This window comes from Toxotes jaculatrix, chromosome 10 (assembly GCF_017976425.1).
Source record: "Toxotes jaculatrix isolate fToxJac2 chromosome 10, fToxJac2.pri, whole genome shotgun sequence".
NCBI lineage: Eukaryota > Metazoa > Chordata > Actinopteri > Toxotidae > Toxotes > Toxotes jaculatrix.
The window spans coordinates 23374769-23391571 of record NC_054403.1 but is presented as its reverse complement, the minus strand read 5'-3'; the positions used below and the strand labels follow the sequence as shown (position 1 = coordinate 23391571).

The following is a 16803-nucleotide window of genomic DNA, read 5'->3' as shown; positions in this document are numbered from 1 at the left end:
AAGGGCTATTTGAGGGTTCAGACCTGGTTTTAGGGTTCAGGTTAGAGTTAAGTTTAGGTTAGGATTAAGGTAAAGGCTGGGGTTGGGCATTTAGTTGTGATGGTTAAAGTTTGGGTAAGGGGTTAGGGAATGCATTATGTCCACAACAGGGTCCCCATGACTACAGTAAAACAAGGATGTGTGTGTGTGTGTGTGTGTGTGTGTGTGTGTGTGTGTGTGTGTGTGTGTGTGTGTGTGTGTGTGTGTATGTGCCAAGTGGCTAACCAAAACAAATGTATTGCAATTGCCTGTTCAGCCACACAAGACCTGTTTTAAACACTGATTGTGGACTGGCGTCTTTAACAAGCAATACTTCAGCAGGACACATGTACTTGCTGAAAACGACTGCATATTTCAAAGAAATACTAGCACTGGTCCGAAGTGAGATACTCAAACCTTTGATTAAGTAAAACCTAATCTTGCAAACAGATTATTATAAAATTCCAAATCGTAGCAGCTCCCTGTCTAATTCTGATCTTATTCACAATAATTTTGCAGGTCCGTTTGCACCGTGTTGTGCTGCTGTGCACAGGCACATCAATTCATCCCACTAAACACAATACAGAATTCCTCTGTCATATTGATTCTGCAAAGCCAGCCCATACATCACACAAAGCTACTTTGTTCGAATTTCATCTGCCTCCTGCAATAAAACATATCGTATGTCCACTGACCTTTTGTGGAAATACCAAAGCAGACTTTGGATCTGCCGTTCTATGTTCTAATGATCTTGGAACCTGCCAGAGCAAAATTAGTTACATCTATAAAAACACAGCTTCATCCAGCATCTAAGGGAGCAGCTGCCATAGCAACCAGACAGACAGTGTTTGCCGAAGATGAATGGGGACATGTTAAAGAGATGGAGCAAAGAAAAGATACATTAATACGTGTGATCGTGTGTTTCATAGCTCCTGCTTGTATTTTGCAAGTAAACTGAATCTTAATATTTTAGGTTTCAGTGAAGGTGCACTGAACCCCATTTTCCCCTGTTTTTCTTACATCTCTTTCTCCCCAAAACCCCCTGCTTGTTTTCTTTTACCCTCTTCTCTTTCTCTCATTAGAGGAACCACAGTTGGGGGGATGATGGAGCCATGAGATATACCATCGATGAAACATCACCTCTCGGCTCTCAGGGTTGCACAAGATGACCTCAAGTCTTTCATCAGCTCAACATCCTCATTTGACCCCTGAGTCATCCCCTCTTCTTTGACCTTTCGTTCAGCCCTCTGTCCATGACCTTCATACAACCATGCATACATCATTTCTTTAGTATACATTACTTCAACACCACTAAATCAAAACAAAGTGCAAGTATATGAAAAAAAAATGCACATCCTGCAACCAATCAGAATCAAGATAAGAATTCTTTTTATGGCCCTATAACATCTTAGGTTCAGATTTTCATTCTACATTATGCTATGCTACCATAAGTCTCAAGTAAAGAATCATAATACAATCCGCAGACATGGCCAGCATGAAAAAATAAATGCCAGTTACTAATTATGGCTGTAGTAACTTAAGCAAAATAAGAAGCAAATGCCATTCACTAGGGATGAAAACAATATTTCTCAGATGAGAAAAACTCAGATCCTCACACTGGTGAATATGGCATGGCACTGTTTTTTGTACTAATGACATTTGGGTTGTAGAAATGTAATATGTATACAGAAATTACTGCAAATTAAAACAGGGACAGATACAGAAAACAGGGAGGTTTTTAGAGTAGGCTGAGACTGACGAAACAAGGTGAATAATAAATGAAGACCTGTTGCTTCAAAAGGCTTGTTAAATAAAGGCCATGATCACTAATTAAGAATTTAAGTAACACTATATTATGCTATACTATCTAGGGTAACAGAGGGTACAACATACTTAAAAATATATGAATGTCAAAAAGCAGATGACTGTCATTAAAATCCTACAGAGATAAAGAGTGGCTTCATTTTTCATACACATTGGTCCCCTGTGCTATTTAAAACAGTTTTGACATTGTGTCTTTGTCGGAGCTTACACACTCTGAATTGGTGCCAATGAAAAGTCCCATAGAAAATGATGGAGATTACACAGTACTCCTACTTCAACAGGAAGCAAACAGAGTTGTGACCTTCCGGAGGCCTCGTTTTTCAACAATAAAGTGAGAATTAAAGAGTTAGATTGAGGTTGCAGCTGCAGTCCTTTCATGGGATTTGATGCCTCCCTTTCTGTGGGGGATTTTCATGCAAATCGTACTATTTTTGACAAACGCCCCTTTTATACACAAGTCTGTTTTGCTGTGCAGACGCAACACAAAACAGAACTTGTTATGTTGACAGAACACTGAACCGTGAAGTACCGATATTTGCTCAGAAGTAATGTGTTTGCTTGGCTGAAAAGTAAATACCCTGTATAGTATCGCAGTGTACTAAGGTATCAAATGCAATTAGGATACTAATGTAGTAGAGGATTATGAATGGTTTTTACTCTAAATAGGTATTTTCCTAACTCTGTTGAGTCAAACTTTCCTTGTTTGAAAAAGTGCACCTGAATGTGGGTGAGCTGGTGAAAAAGTGAGCCACACATCTGCAATGAAGTCTGGATGATGATTTGGCAACAAGTTGGCATCATGATTACCACTGGCAGAGGAGACTGTCCTCCTGTAAAAGACGAGCCAATGTGTCGTCTGTGCAACCAGGTTTTACCATAAAGTGTATTTGTATAAGCTGATGTGTTTGATTACAAGCAGAAGAAATACAATAAAAATCATTATCTGGTTTTCTGTTCACTAGAGCAGAACTGGAAGAAAATAAAAGGTCAACATTCAGAGGTATTTTATTGGATGTAGCGCTATTATAGTGTAACTTCCTTCCAGCGAGCAAATGGTGAAATCAGAAAATGTCAGCTAATTTATGCAGCTGCCCCCTTTTCCCAGTGTTTCTCCTGCTGTTTTATCACAGAAGGGGGGATGTGGAGCTGCTAAGAGTTCAAGGCAGTTTTTTTTTTCCAGCTTGTGCCATTTTGAGATATCTGCGCAGGACTTGCCACGGTATACTGTAGGTCACCACACCAAACCCACATGGTCCAAACTCTAAATCTATCTGTATATGAGCAACCTTACTCCTGTCCACTTCAGAATCAGGAGTCTCTTGTCTAACTTTAGTCTGACAGTGTTAAAATAGGAGCAGACAGCTGGGAACGGTCCAGAGTTGCCTCTTGCCTACACCATTACACTCACTGCCTGTCTATTGCCTGAGTGTGTACACATGAATATGTCTGCTGTGAGTGTGTGTATGTATGTATCTGTCTGTTTGCTTGCCCTCTCTTTCAGGCACCTGCCATACACAGATATCTCACCTGCCAGAGGACACGCGTGTTGACCTAGCTTTTGTGGACGCAGCCCTTGGCCGAATTCCTATCTGTCTTTCTCCCTCTCGCTCTCGCTGACATATTGTGTTACTCTCTTATTTATTTTTATCTGCCTCTAATTGTCCGTGTCACTGTCTCTTTAATGGCTTTGTCCTGGCAGGTATTACATACTTGGCTGTCCTTGTGGTCAGTCCCTCTTTGAATTGGTTTTACTATTGAGAATCTGACCTGATCTTATCCAAGTGTGCAAGGCTGATGCTGCTGAATACATTACATTCGCTTAAGCATTAGGGCTTTTCATATGCTGTTTGGTAATATTTTTCTTTTTGGCTATACTTCTTGACACAAAGCACTGTATCATGTTGTTTTTTAATTTAATCATTCCTGCCATTTATGCCAACTGCTACTACTACTACAACCAATGGAGATCCACTAAGATACTAAATACCCCATTAAAGGATCAGTTCACCCACAACACATTATATATTCATACATACATACGCATACACTCATTTATAGTGAAAACTTACAAAAGCCATGTTCCTTTCCCTGTCACTCTGGATAATCCACAAGACACACTGTCAGCAGTTTTCAAACTGACTATTTCTTAAATCAAAAGTAGGCAAACAACACCAACACTAGAAAAAATACTGTTGATATATTTTAGTTATTGCTATTTTTTTAATCTCTTAAAAGAGCAGCAGGGTAATGGGTCAAAAATAATAAAGACAGAAAAACACAAAAACATCCCAAGCCACCCTAAACACCAGAAAACTGTCTTGTTTCCAACCTCTGAACTCCACAGAGACCTTCCATTATTGACCTATGAGATGGGCAGATGAAAGAAACCGCCCACAGACAGGGGCCTTGCAGGGCTTCACGTGGCGAAACACCCAAGGTTCCTTTAATAGGGACAAACATCATCATGGAGTCAGGCAGTGGGGGAGCAGGATCCATACAAGACCAAAAACCAGGTCAACTCTCGTAAATGCTCAAAGCTTCAGTCACTTATTTGTGTCGAATTTTCTGCATCTGAAGCTTTTTTTAAACTCTCACTTTATTGTTGCCAAATTTTGTTTTCCAAGCCAGGGAAAACACAGAACACAAAAATGACAATGAAAAATACACTGTAATTGCCACACAAGACAATATCTCATATCAGTGACAGCGTAAAATAAAACCTGGTGCACACCCAGGCATCATCATCCCACCCAGTCCCACCCACGCTTACAGTATGCAGACTCAACATGCCATCTTTCCAAAAAGATCTTCTGGTGTGGTGTGCTCTTTATCTTTTTGTGTCTTTTTTCTCATATTATATACCAGAGTCAAATCATTATCCATTGTGACATTATGTTGGGATTGAATGAGCTTTAAGTAGTAGTGTGATGTGTCAGGGAAGGTCTACATTACTGTACACAAACAGAGTGAGTTGAGTCTAGACTTTTGTGCCATCGTACTGTATATCCATTATACACAAAGATATCTATTGAAAAGGGGAACAGAGTGATCAGGTAGATAGACCACAATGCAAAACAGCCACTAGACATACTGCATATACATGTGCACTTTTTTTTCTTTTCTCTCAATTAAAAGAGCCATTTTTGGTTTTTGATGTTGTATTCATTACCAGGCTTTCCAATCCCATGTGTAACTAACAGCTGAATGCAAAAGGTTGGAGCTGTTTTCTAAAGAATGATGAAAGTCATGCGGTGAAATGAAGGAAATTTGTAGAGAAAGCAGGTTTAGAGAATGTGCTTCTAACAAATAAGCTGATTACCCACAAAAAAAACCTGGAATGTAGTGACCATCATAAAATGTTAATATTTTCAGTATAAGTACGCTATATGGACAGTGTAATGATAGTAATCAGCTTTCACCTATGATGCATGAAAAAAAAAATCAGTACATTAAGTTGCATTTATAGAAAATGCAAATGACAAGCCAACAGCTGCTGAGATGTGTTGGCTACAGTCCAGATGAGGCCTTTTGTTTAAGCAGCCAGACCATCAGGGAACAAGTTCTTACAAGAGTACAACAGCACTGTCTGCAAAACAGACACTGCTGATAATACAAAGAAATGGTTCAAGTGAATCAAAGCTGTAAATGAAGATGACAAAGTGAGCTCAGGTTGAGACACAGGGCTGAATAAGAAACAGCCGAACCTGGAAGGGAATGTATTCATCAGCCCTCCATGTTGATTTAATGGGCTGGTGACACAGTAAGTTATACAGAAATACTTTCTTTGAAAAAAAAAAGGTGTTTTTGTGTCACAAAACTGTTTCTGTGATTTAACATTATACAGAAGGAGACACTATGCAAGCGATGGATTCTGCTTCTATAATGCTAAACAGTGTCACTTCTCCCAGCACTATGGGTCTTTATACACGTGTATATAAGATGGCACTGTCTGTATAAATGAATGTACCTTATTAAAACAGTAGTTTAGTATCCTTGTTACTGGCCAACACAGCGAGTAAACAGCTATGCTACTGTCAAAGACAGGCAAAGTCTCTCCAGGGCTCTCCAAGATTTTTCACCTAATTGTATCCACCTTTAGCCTGAGTCATCCTGCCCTTCTTAAAGGACACAGTCGCCCTTACATTTACATTTTGCTCAGTAAGACATACATTTCGACAACAGACAGCACAAGGACATGAATGTCTGTTCACTGCTCTCTTTATCACACTGTAAAGGCGCTCAGATCCTCATAAGTTTGACAAGAACACCTTGTAAGACCAATCAAGGCAACCAGATCAAATCTTAATAACCACGATTTTATTATTTTTTTTGGCAGAAATGAAGTGCAACATGTTTACACCAATAGAAATATTAAAGATTATTTTTATTCAGAGAAAATGTGTTTGAATCTGAACAAATGAAAAAGCTCGGTTGGCTACGAAAGTAATATTTTGTAAGCTGAAGGCTAAACGATTCAAATGTTGTAAATATGACCACTTGTATGTGTTTACATACATCTATAAACTGCTACTGCGTTCAGAAGAGGGCTTAGTGCTCACGAAACAACCTCAAGCTCTATAGATGCAGTTGTTAAAGGATGCTCTTCATCATATCAGTGATGAATCCTCGATGGCAAAGACAGCTGATCTATAATCATTCCCTGCATGTCCATGACACATTGCCTGACTCTTATGATGGATTTCACCTCTGACACAGCAACAGCTACTGAAGCCTGATTTACTCACACACTGAAACAGCGAGAGTAAATGGCGCTGTCGCCGTTGATGTTGTTGTCACTGCACAAGCTTTTATAGCTTGATAAAAAGCTGCAGAAAAATGAACAAGTTGGACATGTAGATAGAGGGGCCAAGTATAAAGCCTTGGTTATATGTTTTTAGGATTAGGATCTGTGCTCTGTTGAGGCAAGTCTGTGTATCATTATTTGCAAACCAAAAAAGAAATGAGTACTGTTGCCTTAGACAGAGAGAAATCACACAGTTAAATAGTGACCAAAAACATCACATCTGTTCTGAGGTCAATTTTCTGTGCTACACACTCGCTCAGCTAAAGGATGGGACCCTCCATCTGGCAACACAAGCCTGTTAGGTGAGTCCATATTTCATCATCCCTCCCTTATAATACCAGAAAAGTTGGGTCCGAATGGGAACAATAAGTGGCTGCATTTTCCACTCAGCTATAACGCTTTAAGACAGTGGATTTCAGTAACTACAACAGTAGAAGAGCTTAAATTTCACATGCTGTGCTGTATTTTGACTTCCTGCTGTTAAGTGGTTTATGATCAAAAAGCTTTTGTGTTTCATTGTGACTGCAGGACAATAGTTACTTAATACATATGTGCATATCTGCTAAACCTAACAACAACTAAAGGAAGAAGAAAAAGCAGAGGAAATTCTGCATGATAATTCTTGACCTTGGGAAAAAACATTTGACAAAATAATCTTGACTCAAATTCCAAACTCTTTCCACCAATAAAGACAGAACATCAGATGAGGTTGAAAGCTAGGTTGACAGCAAGTAAGTGGACATAAAAGGTCATAATCCTAACCCTTCTGTATATTTCACATAGATATTTGTATGTAAAATCAAAATACTATAGTTTAGTTTGAGTTACTTGCCATGAAATCTATTATGATCTATTGGACTAAACCCCAGTGATTTTCTTAAAGCTGGGAGAAAAACACTATCTACCAGTAAGAGTCTGTGAAGTTTAGCTTTGTCTCGTCCATCCATCTGCTAAATAAATCATCATTTCAAGGTCCTATTCTGGCTTAAAAATGTAGTCTGTGTAGGAAATTCTGAGATGCGGCATCTCCTGTCATCTTCCTCACCAGCTCAGAGCAAGAATGCATTTGAGCCATCTGCCTCAGAGGCACTGAGCAAACTAAGTAATGGGATACGAGACATAGGGCAACTTCCAGCTGAGAGACTTTAAATCAGGCTGTAACTGATGCTATCTATGCCTTGTGTTTTTTGAGGACAGAGTGATAAGGGCTTGGTTTGGGGCTGTATTCAGGGCAGGAAAAGATCCATAGAGGTTTCTTTAGCCTCATTTTCTGACCGGCCAGCTCTCAGGCCTATTTAATATTTCACAGCTCCCTCTGAAATGGAGGAGAATGCACTTAATTAAGTGTGAACAATAAATTGGCTATAACCAATGCACCACTGCACATATAAGGTCGGTTTAGGCTTTTGATCACTCAGCAAGGTCTCTGAATGCATGTGGCCCTGAGATGCTGCGTGCATGTAGATGCATGAAATTACAGTATGACATGATTCAACCATGACAAACTAGAACTTTGAAGTGTTAAATCGCTGGACGGCTGTCAGTGACCTCAAACTGCTCTGTCGGTCTCAGAGGAGGAAGAGTGGTTTGCTTTGAAGAGGTGGGTGTCAGGAATAAAAATCACGGGAACATATTAAAGCAGAATATTAAGTTTAATTTGGCTGGCAGACACACACATTCTCATAGGCATGTTTACAGTGTAATGTAAACACTTAGCACTGTATTAAAGGAAAAGCCCATCCACAGATGAGCTTAAACTTCTCCTATCATTATATGATAATGTCCATTTTGGTGTAAATGATTTAACAATCTGCCGTGTTGCCCACAATGCTTTTTGGTAATCCTGTGTTGCAGTTGTGTAGGTGGTTTGTCCAATTAGGAAAACTGAAAGTGTAAAAAGGGTGATGCTGTGATGTGTGTCTCAGTTTTCAGCTAACACAAAAGTCGTCAAAGAAGGTGTCATATTCTGTGTCACTGATGACAAAGGTGCAAGCTGGAGCTGCACTGCATTCTGGAGACTGATAATTGGATGTTCATGGAAAATTTAGCTGTTAGAGAGGTTCCCAACCCTCAATATGGTGTAGTGTCCCCTTGTGATCCCTCATCAGTTTGTACGTGTTCTGTGAGTTGTGTGCAATTCAATTTTACAAGAGTGATTTTCCCTTTTCTCGAAAGAGGCAAATTTTAAAAAGAATAGTCAAAAACAGAGCAGCAAAGGCTGTGCAATCCTGACTTCTAAGCTCCTATAAGACTCAATCCTACATTTTCCCATAGTGCAACTTTTTTTTTTTTTGTACAGTAAAACGGTGTTACACAACGCAGCCCCAAACAATAACACAGCTCCAGAAATTCAACATAAATCATAAATGTCATTTTTAACAGCGGTGAGGTGTTTTAGGTCGAATTAGTCATTCAGTCATGTAGGATCTCAGAGGATTTGTGTATTCCAGGAAGTCTGAACAAGATTCTTTTGAATGTATTGCTTTGGGTGGACAGCACACAAATATGACTGCACACACACACGCACACACACACAGTCACAATGACTCCCCTGGTCTTGGCAGCAGATGCAGGCCTGTCCAGCTGAACTGTTATTGATGGAGGAATGTATCATCCTCCCTCCCACTGTCTCTGACACACTGCATTGATGAAGTATGCTGCTGCACAGGCCAAGTACAACCAGCGTGTGATATGTCTGTGGGGCACAGATCCATATGCTCTGAGTCTTATTTCATAATCTTAAAAAAATATCTATACTGTATCATATTGACCCATCAAATAAATAAATAAAAGAGTTAGTTCTCTGTGCTACGGACACAGTGTAGTTGGGACTCAGCACCCTTCGTTCTCAACTATATGCTTGCTCCTTACTTTGGGAATCCAATCTGTGAGGGCAAATCACTCTCTCAGTTCCTTTAGTCCACCTCAATCGAAATTTATATTTGAATATAATATTTAGTTTTGCATTTTCCCCCAGGTTTGCCTCCTTATTAAAGTCAAATCTGCTGTTACTGGATCTGGAAAATAGGAGCTCACACCCCATACACCTCCTCCACCGTAAGCAGCAGCTCCCTAGAGATGGAGCGTGTGAGGCGTCCTGGAGCTGAACACAAAGCTTATAAGAACCAGCAGTTATAATGTTTTAGTTTTCAAGGCTCCACTTCAGCTCCAATATTTCCTCTTTTATTCTCCACTCTGTGCTGTCTCACAAAGTACATTTTAACAAAAGACAGAGTGGTGGTTTTAATGCACTATAATTACAGATGGAGGTGGATTGTGAGGCAGGCTGCCATCTACCGGCTTGAAAGCAACCCCCCCCCCCACCCCCCCACAACTTCACCTCATCCGAACCACCCTCACCCCTCCTACTTCTAACTCCCACTCAAGTAGTCAGTTTGAAGAGGTAGAGAGTTCACACACACACACACACACACACAAGAACAGCGGTATGTGTCTGCACACATTCAGCCTGGGTTCTGTGTGAGGGGACATTAGAAAGCTTTGCCTATTAGAGGCCTTAATATGTATCATGACAGTCATTCACTCAGCTTTGCATCACAAATCAAATCTGCATCCACCCGTTCCCCCATTCAAGGTCCATGGTAACTCTGTGCAGGTCTTAGTGATTTGCTGTTTGAACGTTAAACCACCAATAACTGAAGTTACTGTTGTTGAAGAGGAGCTGAACCAAAATCACAGTTAAGTCACCCCCACCAGTCTGAAGTGTCAACTATTATAAACCACCATGCAGGAGCTCTATTCAGTTAATTACATGCAGAGTAAATACCAGAATAATAACTCAAAACATTTACAAGTCAGAACTCTGACTTGATTAGCAAAAAAAAAAGAAAAAACCCAGAGGAACATGTAGCAGCCAACCATCAGGTTTTGGTTCATAAATTATAATCAGGGAAAATAAAATTACTTTCTTGTTGTTTATTTACTTTGTCCACTTCTGCTTAATGCTGCTGTTTGTGTTTACTCGGGTTCAGATCAGGTCCACTCCCTGACCTTTCTGGATCATGTGCAGAATCAGACTGAGGTAAGTTAAAGAAGTTAGAGTTACTTCAATTTTAATCATGATTGATTGAGATAACCATAGGTGTTTACAATCAACTTTTAGGGATGGTTTGGACCTGACATAGAAATGATGCAAATATAAGCCTTTTTCGGTTGTGAAAACAATGTTGACAATCTTCCCTAACGAACAGGCGGCAATAATACGTGTATGTGGAGCATCGACATGGCTCTCGCTGTGATCTGTCGGACGCAGTGAAGCTCTCCAAGCAGGAAGCTTTTATATGGTAATGAAATCGATTGGACCGATGCGCGCACCAATCAGAAGCGTCTGATTTATGTTTAAGGGACTGTTGAGAGGAGCAGTCGCTTGGCAACCGCCTAATGAAATGTGCCAACCGTTGCTATTAAAAATAGCGAGCTTAAAACCAATTTGCTGCCTCTGGTTGCGGCTATATCTCCAAGACAATGGTCAACATCTTGGTTCTTTTGGTGAAAGACATGAGAGATTAAATCTCAACAACAGAAAACTCTCTGTTATCTGATCTCAATAGGAAGTGATGGATTTGGATGTGAGACAGTCATTTCACTGGAGAGCCGTGGTTTAGCTTGGTCAAAAGCTATTATGCAATGTATTTTCCCAAGGAAGTGCCAATCATTTTAGGGCCTTGGCTGTTAATTTCTATATCACATTAGTCCTCAGTGCCCACGTTAAAGCGTCGCTCAGACACTGTGTGTGACGCTCCGTGTGAATCTCAGTATGGGAGCTGTCTTAAAGGAGCCAACAATGGATGAACACCGCTCCTTCTGAGCCGGAAAAAGACGTGACATCGTTACACGCTGCAAAAAGAGTTGTCTCAATTTTTTCTTCACCAAACATGAGAGAAAACCTCAATAAATGCAGCGAGATATGTTGAATGTACTTGTTTCAAGCGCAGGTTTTGTTTTTTAATTGTCAAGGAGGAAAAAGTCAGATCTCTAATCGGCAGCTTCTAGAAATGACATTTGATTCAAGAAACACGTTGATGTTGGAATCAAGAACGATTTTCTCTCCCCCACTTCTGTCCACTCTCACAATAGGAAAAAAAAATCGTTAAGACTGTTGAATGAAAAAGAATAAATTGGATCGATATTTTTGCAGTGTAGTCTTGTTTGATCTCTGAATCTGAAGGAATGAAAATGGGATGATGCGACTGACTGTTACTGTGGAAACCAACTTTCCCCTGCCTACACGATGCTCGTTCATCCTCAACTACTCAGCTCACAGCCTCGATATGTTTGCTGACAGAATAAAGATTAGACAGCTCAGATCATGTCCATCTCCATCGTGGCAACTGATAAATTTATCCTAACTGGCGTTATAAAAACGCACAACATGGGCATCAATATCTCATGGATGACATGCACACTTGTAGGAACGTCTCGTTCATTAAAAAAAAAAAAAAGAAGAGAAATATGTTTGTCACTTACAGCAATTGGTAACAGCAAAACTGTTCGCCACTTCCAGATTGTCAATGTGAGGCGTCAATCTGAATTCCGAAGTGCCAAACTGAACCATTCCTATCCGAAATGCGCTGTACTCTTGATCCGCGCCCCTTGGAAAGAGTCCACCTGAAACCGGAAAAAAAAATACCAGTTACTGTTGCACAATGTCCCATGATAAGACACGTTTTCAACCAGTTTTCCTCTGCATTTCATGCACAAACTCGTTGGTTTTCGCCCAAATCGTTTTTCGTTTGAACTAATGGATACCTACCAATCTGAACACTGGGCGAGCCTCCAAGCGCGCATCCCCATAAAACCAGCAGAACTGAGAGGGATAAATTCTCTATCTTTTCCATGTCCACAGTTTAGGTGTCCACATCCACCGAGGGAGTCTGATATTCCTCGTTCTCGCCGGAGATGTTAGATCCGACACATATTGGAGACCCTCAGCCCTGGGGAGAAATCAAAAACAATCTGCAGCAAAGGACCGTTTTTCTGCAGGTGGCTTGCAGTGAAAGGACGCCAGCAGTGAAGGAATGGTCGCCTGCACTGAAGGTCTGCTGTCTCTTCTTCCGCTCCTCCTCGTCGCTCCCCTACTGCCAGCAGCTGATACCTCCTCTAAACGCACAGGGACACTGCGCGTCTCCGCTCGGCGCGCCGGAGATCCTTTCAGCCTCACACCCACAAGTGAGGAATGATAATGAGAAGGCGAACAGAGACGAAAAGAGCCGAGCGGCAACCGGTTGGTAACCAGAGAGTGCGCGCTACACTTTCAGTTACAGCGATAATGGAACCTTTAGTCTGAGGGACATCGTCTTTGCTTTGTTTTCCAAGCTTTAATGAGCAGCATTAAGACATGAAATCCATAAACAGTGCTGACTCGTAACATCCTGGGGTCCTAAATGCATGCAGTTAATTGATATGTTTGATTACTGCCAATATGAGGTACACCCACTAATTCTATTCTATAGCTCAATGGTCAGAAGCTTCCTACCAACAGAGCCTCATGTGGACTGGTTTGTCTTGTCATCTTCCTCATCAACCCTGGATTAACTGAACCTTCTTTCCTTACTAAACTATCCAGAGTCCCTTAAACCAATATTCCAATCAACAGATTTAAATGTGCACAGACTGCAGTTTATTCACACACTTTACACGCAAGTAAAACAGTAGCACATCTTCTGCTGTATGTATCTGTCCACACAACTTGACTTTATGATAAGTGAGATTTTGTAAACAGTTCATCCCTCTCATGCACTTGTCTGGCGATACAGAGTTTACTGAGTCTATAGTGGGTTGTATTTTAATTAATTTAATTGTTAAAACAGTAAAAAAAAAAAGGCAGATATAATATTTTAGAGTCCAATGGGATTGATTCATATATTTTGTTGTATTTGACCAAACAGTCCCAAACTCAGACATTCAGTTAACAGTGACAAAAGCAGCAAATGGACACACTGAAACCAGAGAATATGTTCACTTGAAGAAGGACCAAAACAATTAAAAATTGTTGATTAATTTCTGTTGCTAAGCCAATCAATTAATCGAGTAATTGAGTAACGGTTTTCAGCTGTAGAGTTTATAATTACAGAGCAGGGAGGCTTCTCTCATTTCAAGAGCTAAATGAGTGTGAACTGTGGCTCTTGCAGCGATCAGACCTATGACCTTAAAATAGGGTGATGGTGTCCTTAAGTGTCCTTGCTACCATGGAAGCCACATAGCAGCAGCAGCTGTTTATCAGGCAGAAAAAATGTGGATCTGACATTTGTATTTCAGCTTTATGAGATTAAAGATGAGTGCAAAGTATCATTACCACAGTTACATTGAAGATTTTCTTGCATTAATCTTAATTCCAGAGAGAGTCAAAAGGCTGAATACATTTGGCCATGACTGTAAGAGTCTACAGTTTAATTCAAAACAGAGGTTTTAACCATGTGGAAGAAGTAATCCTTCCTCATCTAACTGTTCATATATGAGAGAAAACACAGAATGGAATATTACTGAAGGTCTTTGCAACCTTAAGAAACTTTTTCTATAGTTGTTGAGTAACCGACGAGTATTGGAAGTTACTGTGCATTCAATGCATTTGAAGTATGCATTGAATACACAGCTTGGATCGAGATGTTGCAATGATTTTTAGTCACTTGAAAAACAAGTCTCCCCTAAACCATGTTAACAGCCAACATTTCTTACTGAGAAAACTCATCAAGAGCATCAGCTGGAGGCCATCACTCATGCCCTCCAGGAATAAGCATCATATGAATCTCCCCTTTAACTTTGATCTAGTGCTTATTTCCACCCTCTGCATGCAATCCCAGTGTAAATCTATGGCTGATTGTAGGTGCCATTTTGAACTGGGTTAAATGGAGAAGACCTGTCACCTGGTTTTATGATATGCATATCTCAGCCTGCACAGACAGATGTATATTAATCACTGGACCGTGCGAGATAGCAGTCTGGGAGCGAACTAATGAGGCTGAGAGTGAGGGGGAGCTGAGGGTGGCAGCAGTTAGAAGCAACAGAGTGTGCCAGATTTCAGCACCATGGACAGCACATCACATGAAACACTGGGTCCTGTGCAAAGAACACTGTCGCTCCATGAGCCCACACATATGGGACAGGATTTAAAGGAAATACTGGTTTATTATAACATGCCCGAACACTGAACTGACCAAAGTCACTGCTTAATCTAGTAAAAGGGCTGTTTTGCTAAATATGACAAGGCAAGAAACACAAGTGGTCAGATGATCAGACAAGTTGTCAACGAGGCAGCAGGTACAAGCTGAAGAAAGACAGCTCATAATGTTTGGTTCTACATATGACGTTTTGTGGCGATATCCAAATAATGTGGTAGTAATTATATAAATATTGTCAACAAACATCTTGGATATTAGTAATAGATTATCTGTAAAATAGTGGTACCAATGATTTTCTTGTTTGGCTAAGTTTGGTTAAGCTGAAATGTCGTTTAAAACCTGTATTATTGTCTGACTGTGTGTGTTCCTTGCCCTGTCAGACTGTTTTAGCAATGCTACTGTGTTCCCACATCTCAGCAATTCACTTAGCAAATACAATGCTATTGTTGCCAAAATTACTTTTTGCCAAAACTAAAAAATAAATAATGAGACTATAGGCTATATAAAGGCAGTTGTTGGGCCAAACTTAAACTGCTGCCATCTACATGGACTGGACACCAGAATCTTTGCTTTCTAATGCTGTAGTTGATGAAAATCTTCTCCCTGGAAAAGTTAATTGCATGCTCAACTGCTTGTGTTCCACAGGCTCACATATGTTCATCTATTTGACCTTGTCTGGAGGTTCTGCCATGCACGGATTCACTCTGCTGCTGTTAGACTGAAATGTAATTTCAGTTTGATTATCTTACAGCACTTTCCACAATGCAGTGAATTTGCAGCCTGCCAGATAATTTCACTGTCATAATGCTGAAGAGTGCTCTGATGGGTTTTTAGGAGTGAAAAGAGAGTAACTCGTAATCAAATCATGATCCTGCCGGCTGTGTGAGTCGTGTTTACCTTTGACTCAGTTTACACCATAGACTGTATAAGACATGGACGTAGCACCCGTGACGTCACCCATTGGTTTCGGGGAGTCGGTTTTGTGACCAAACCATGGGCATTTGAGCTGCGCCATCTTGGATTTTAGTGGAAGTGTACTTTCCATATTTGGCGAAGAGGCGGTCACTCTACGGGTCAGCCGGGGCCAGCCAGACGAGAACCCGGCCACTTAGCTCGGAGCAACAGAGCTAGCCTAAGGCTAATCAGCTAGGCTAACAAGCTAAGCGGCAGCTACACGCAGCTACATCCACCACATGACAGTCTCCGAGTCCGACCCGACTAGCTCGACCCCGTGTAACCGCGACACCGGTTTTCACCGCTGCCTCCACCCACTATCCACTTACAGTTACAGCAGCCGCTTACTGACGGAGCTGCTCTGTCCATGTAATGTCGGCCTAGTATTCCCGCAATAAACGGACTCTGAGAGCACGGAACACACCGCAACAGCGTTCCTAACATTATCCGTTCCGGTCCTCTATCTGTATCAGCAGCGACCATAAATCGGCAATGAAGTCATAAGCCAGCGGCAAAATATGCTAATACATGCTCATTAGTGCAAACATCCAGGTAGAATAGTGAGGAAATTTACTTACCGAAAAAACTGCAACACAGACTCCTTCGACGGTCGGTTAGTACACTCTACACTACAACAAGCTATACTGTCACAAAAACCTATCCAAACATTGACAAACAAACACGGACACTGCAGCCTCTGTCAAATGCTTGATGTAGCCGCCTAGCCCAGCCGATGCTTTAGCAACGAGCTGTCAGTGCCTGTCTACGGGCCGTCACTCAACGTAACCACGCCCCAATTTATTAAGCCTAAATAATACTAAAATGGTAGTGGTACAAAAAAATTCAGTAAATTCTGTAAATATGTTTTTTAGGCTGTAAAGTTGGCTATTTTAACATGGGGGGTCCATGGAGAATTGCTCACTTCTGGAGCCAGCCCCCAGCGGCAGCCGAGGAACTGCAGCTTTTTGAACGCGGAAGTGATCCTCACTGCTGAAACCTACAACTCCCCCCTTGGTTTACACATATAAACCACAAGAGTGAGATGGCTATTTTGCACATGCTAAT

At 40.9% G+C, this 16803-nt stretch overlaps 1 protein-coding gene across 4 annotated transcripts in view; it reads right to left on the bottom strand.

The window, feature by feature from the left end:
* Positions 1 to 12504, bottom strand: part of gria2b (glutamate receptor, ionotropic, AMPA 2b) — a 41958-nt gene extending 29454 nt beyond the window's left edge. For 3 of the 4 annotated variants that reach the window (XM_041047585.1, XM_041047586.1, XM_041047587.1), the window contains exons 1-2: positions 12420 to 12504; positions 12134 to 12274 (exon numbers count right to left, since the gene is read on the bottom strand). In XM_041047585.1, coding sequence (XP_040903519.1) covers positions 12134 to 12274; positions 12420 to 12504 — 226 coding nt within the window. Of the gene's footprint in view, positions 1 to 12133; positions 12275 to 12419 lie in introns of those variants that run through there. The other variant, XM_041047588.1, reaches the window with a different exon arrangement.
* Positions 12505 to 16803: the final 4299 nt, after the last annotated feature.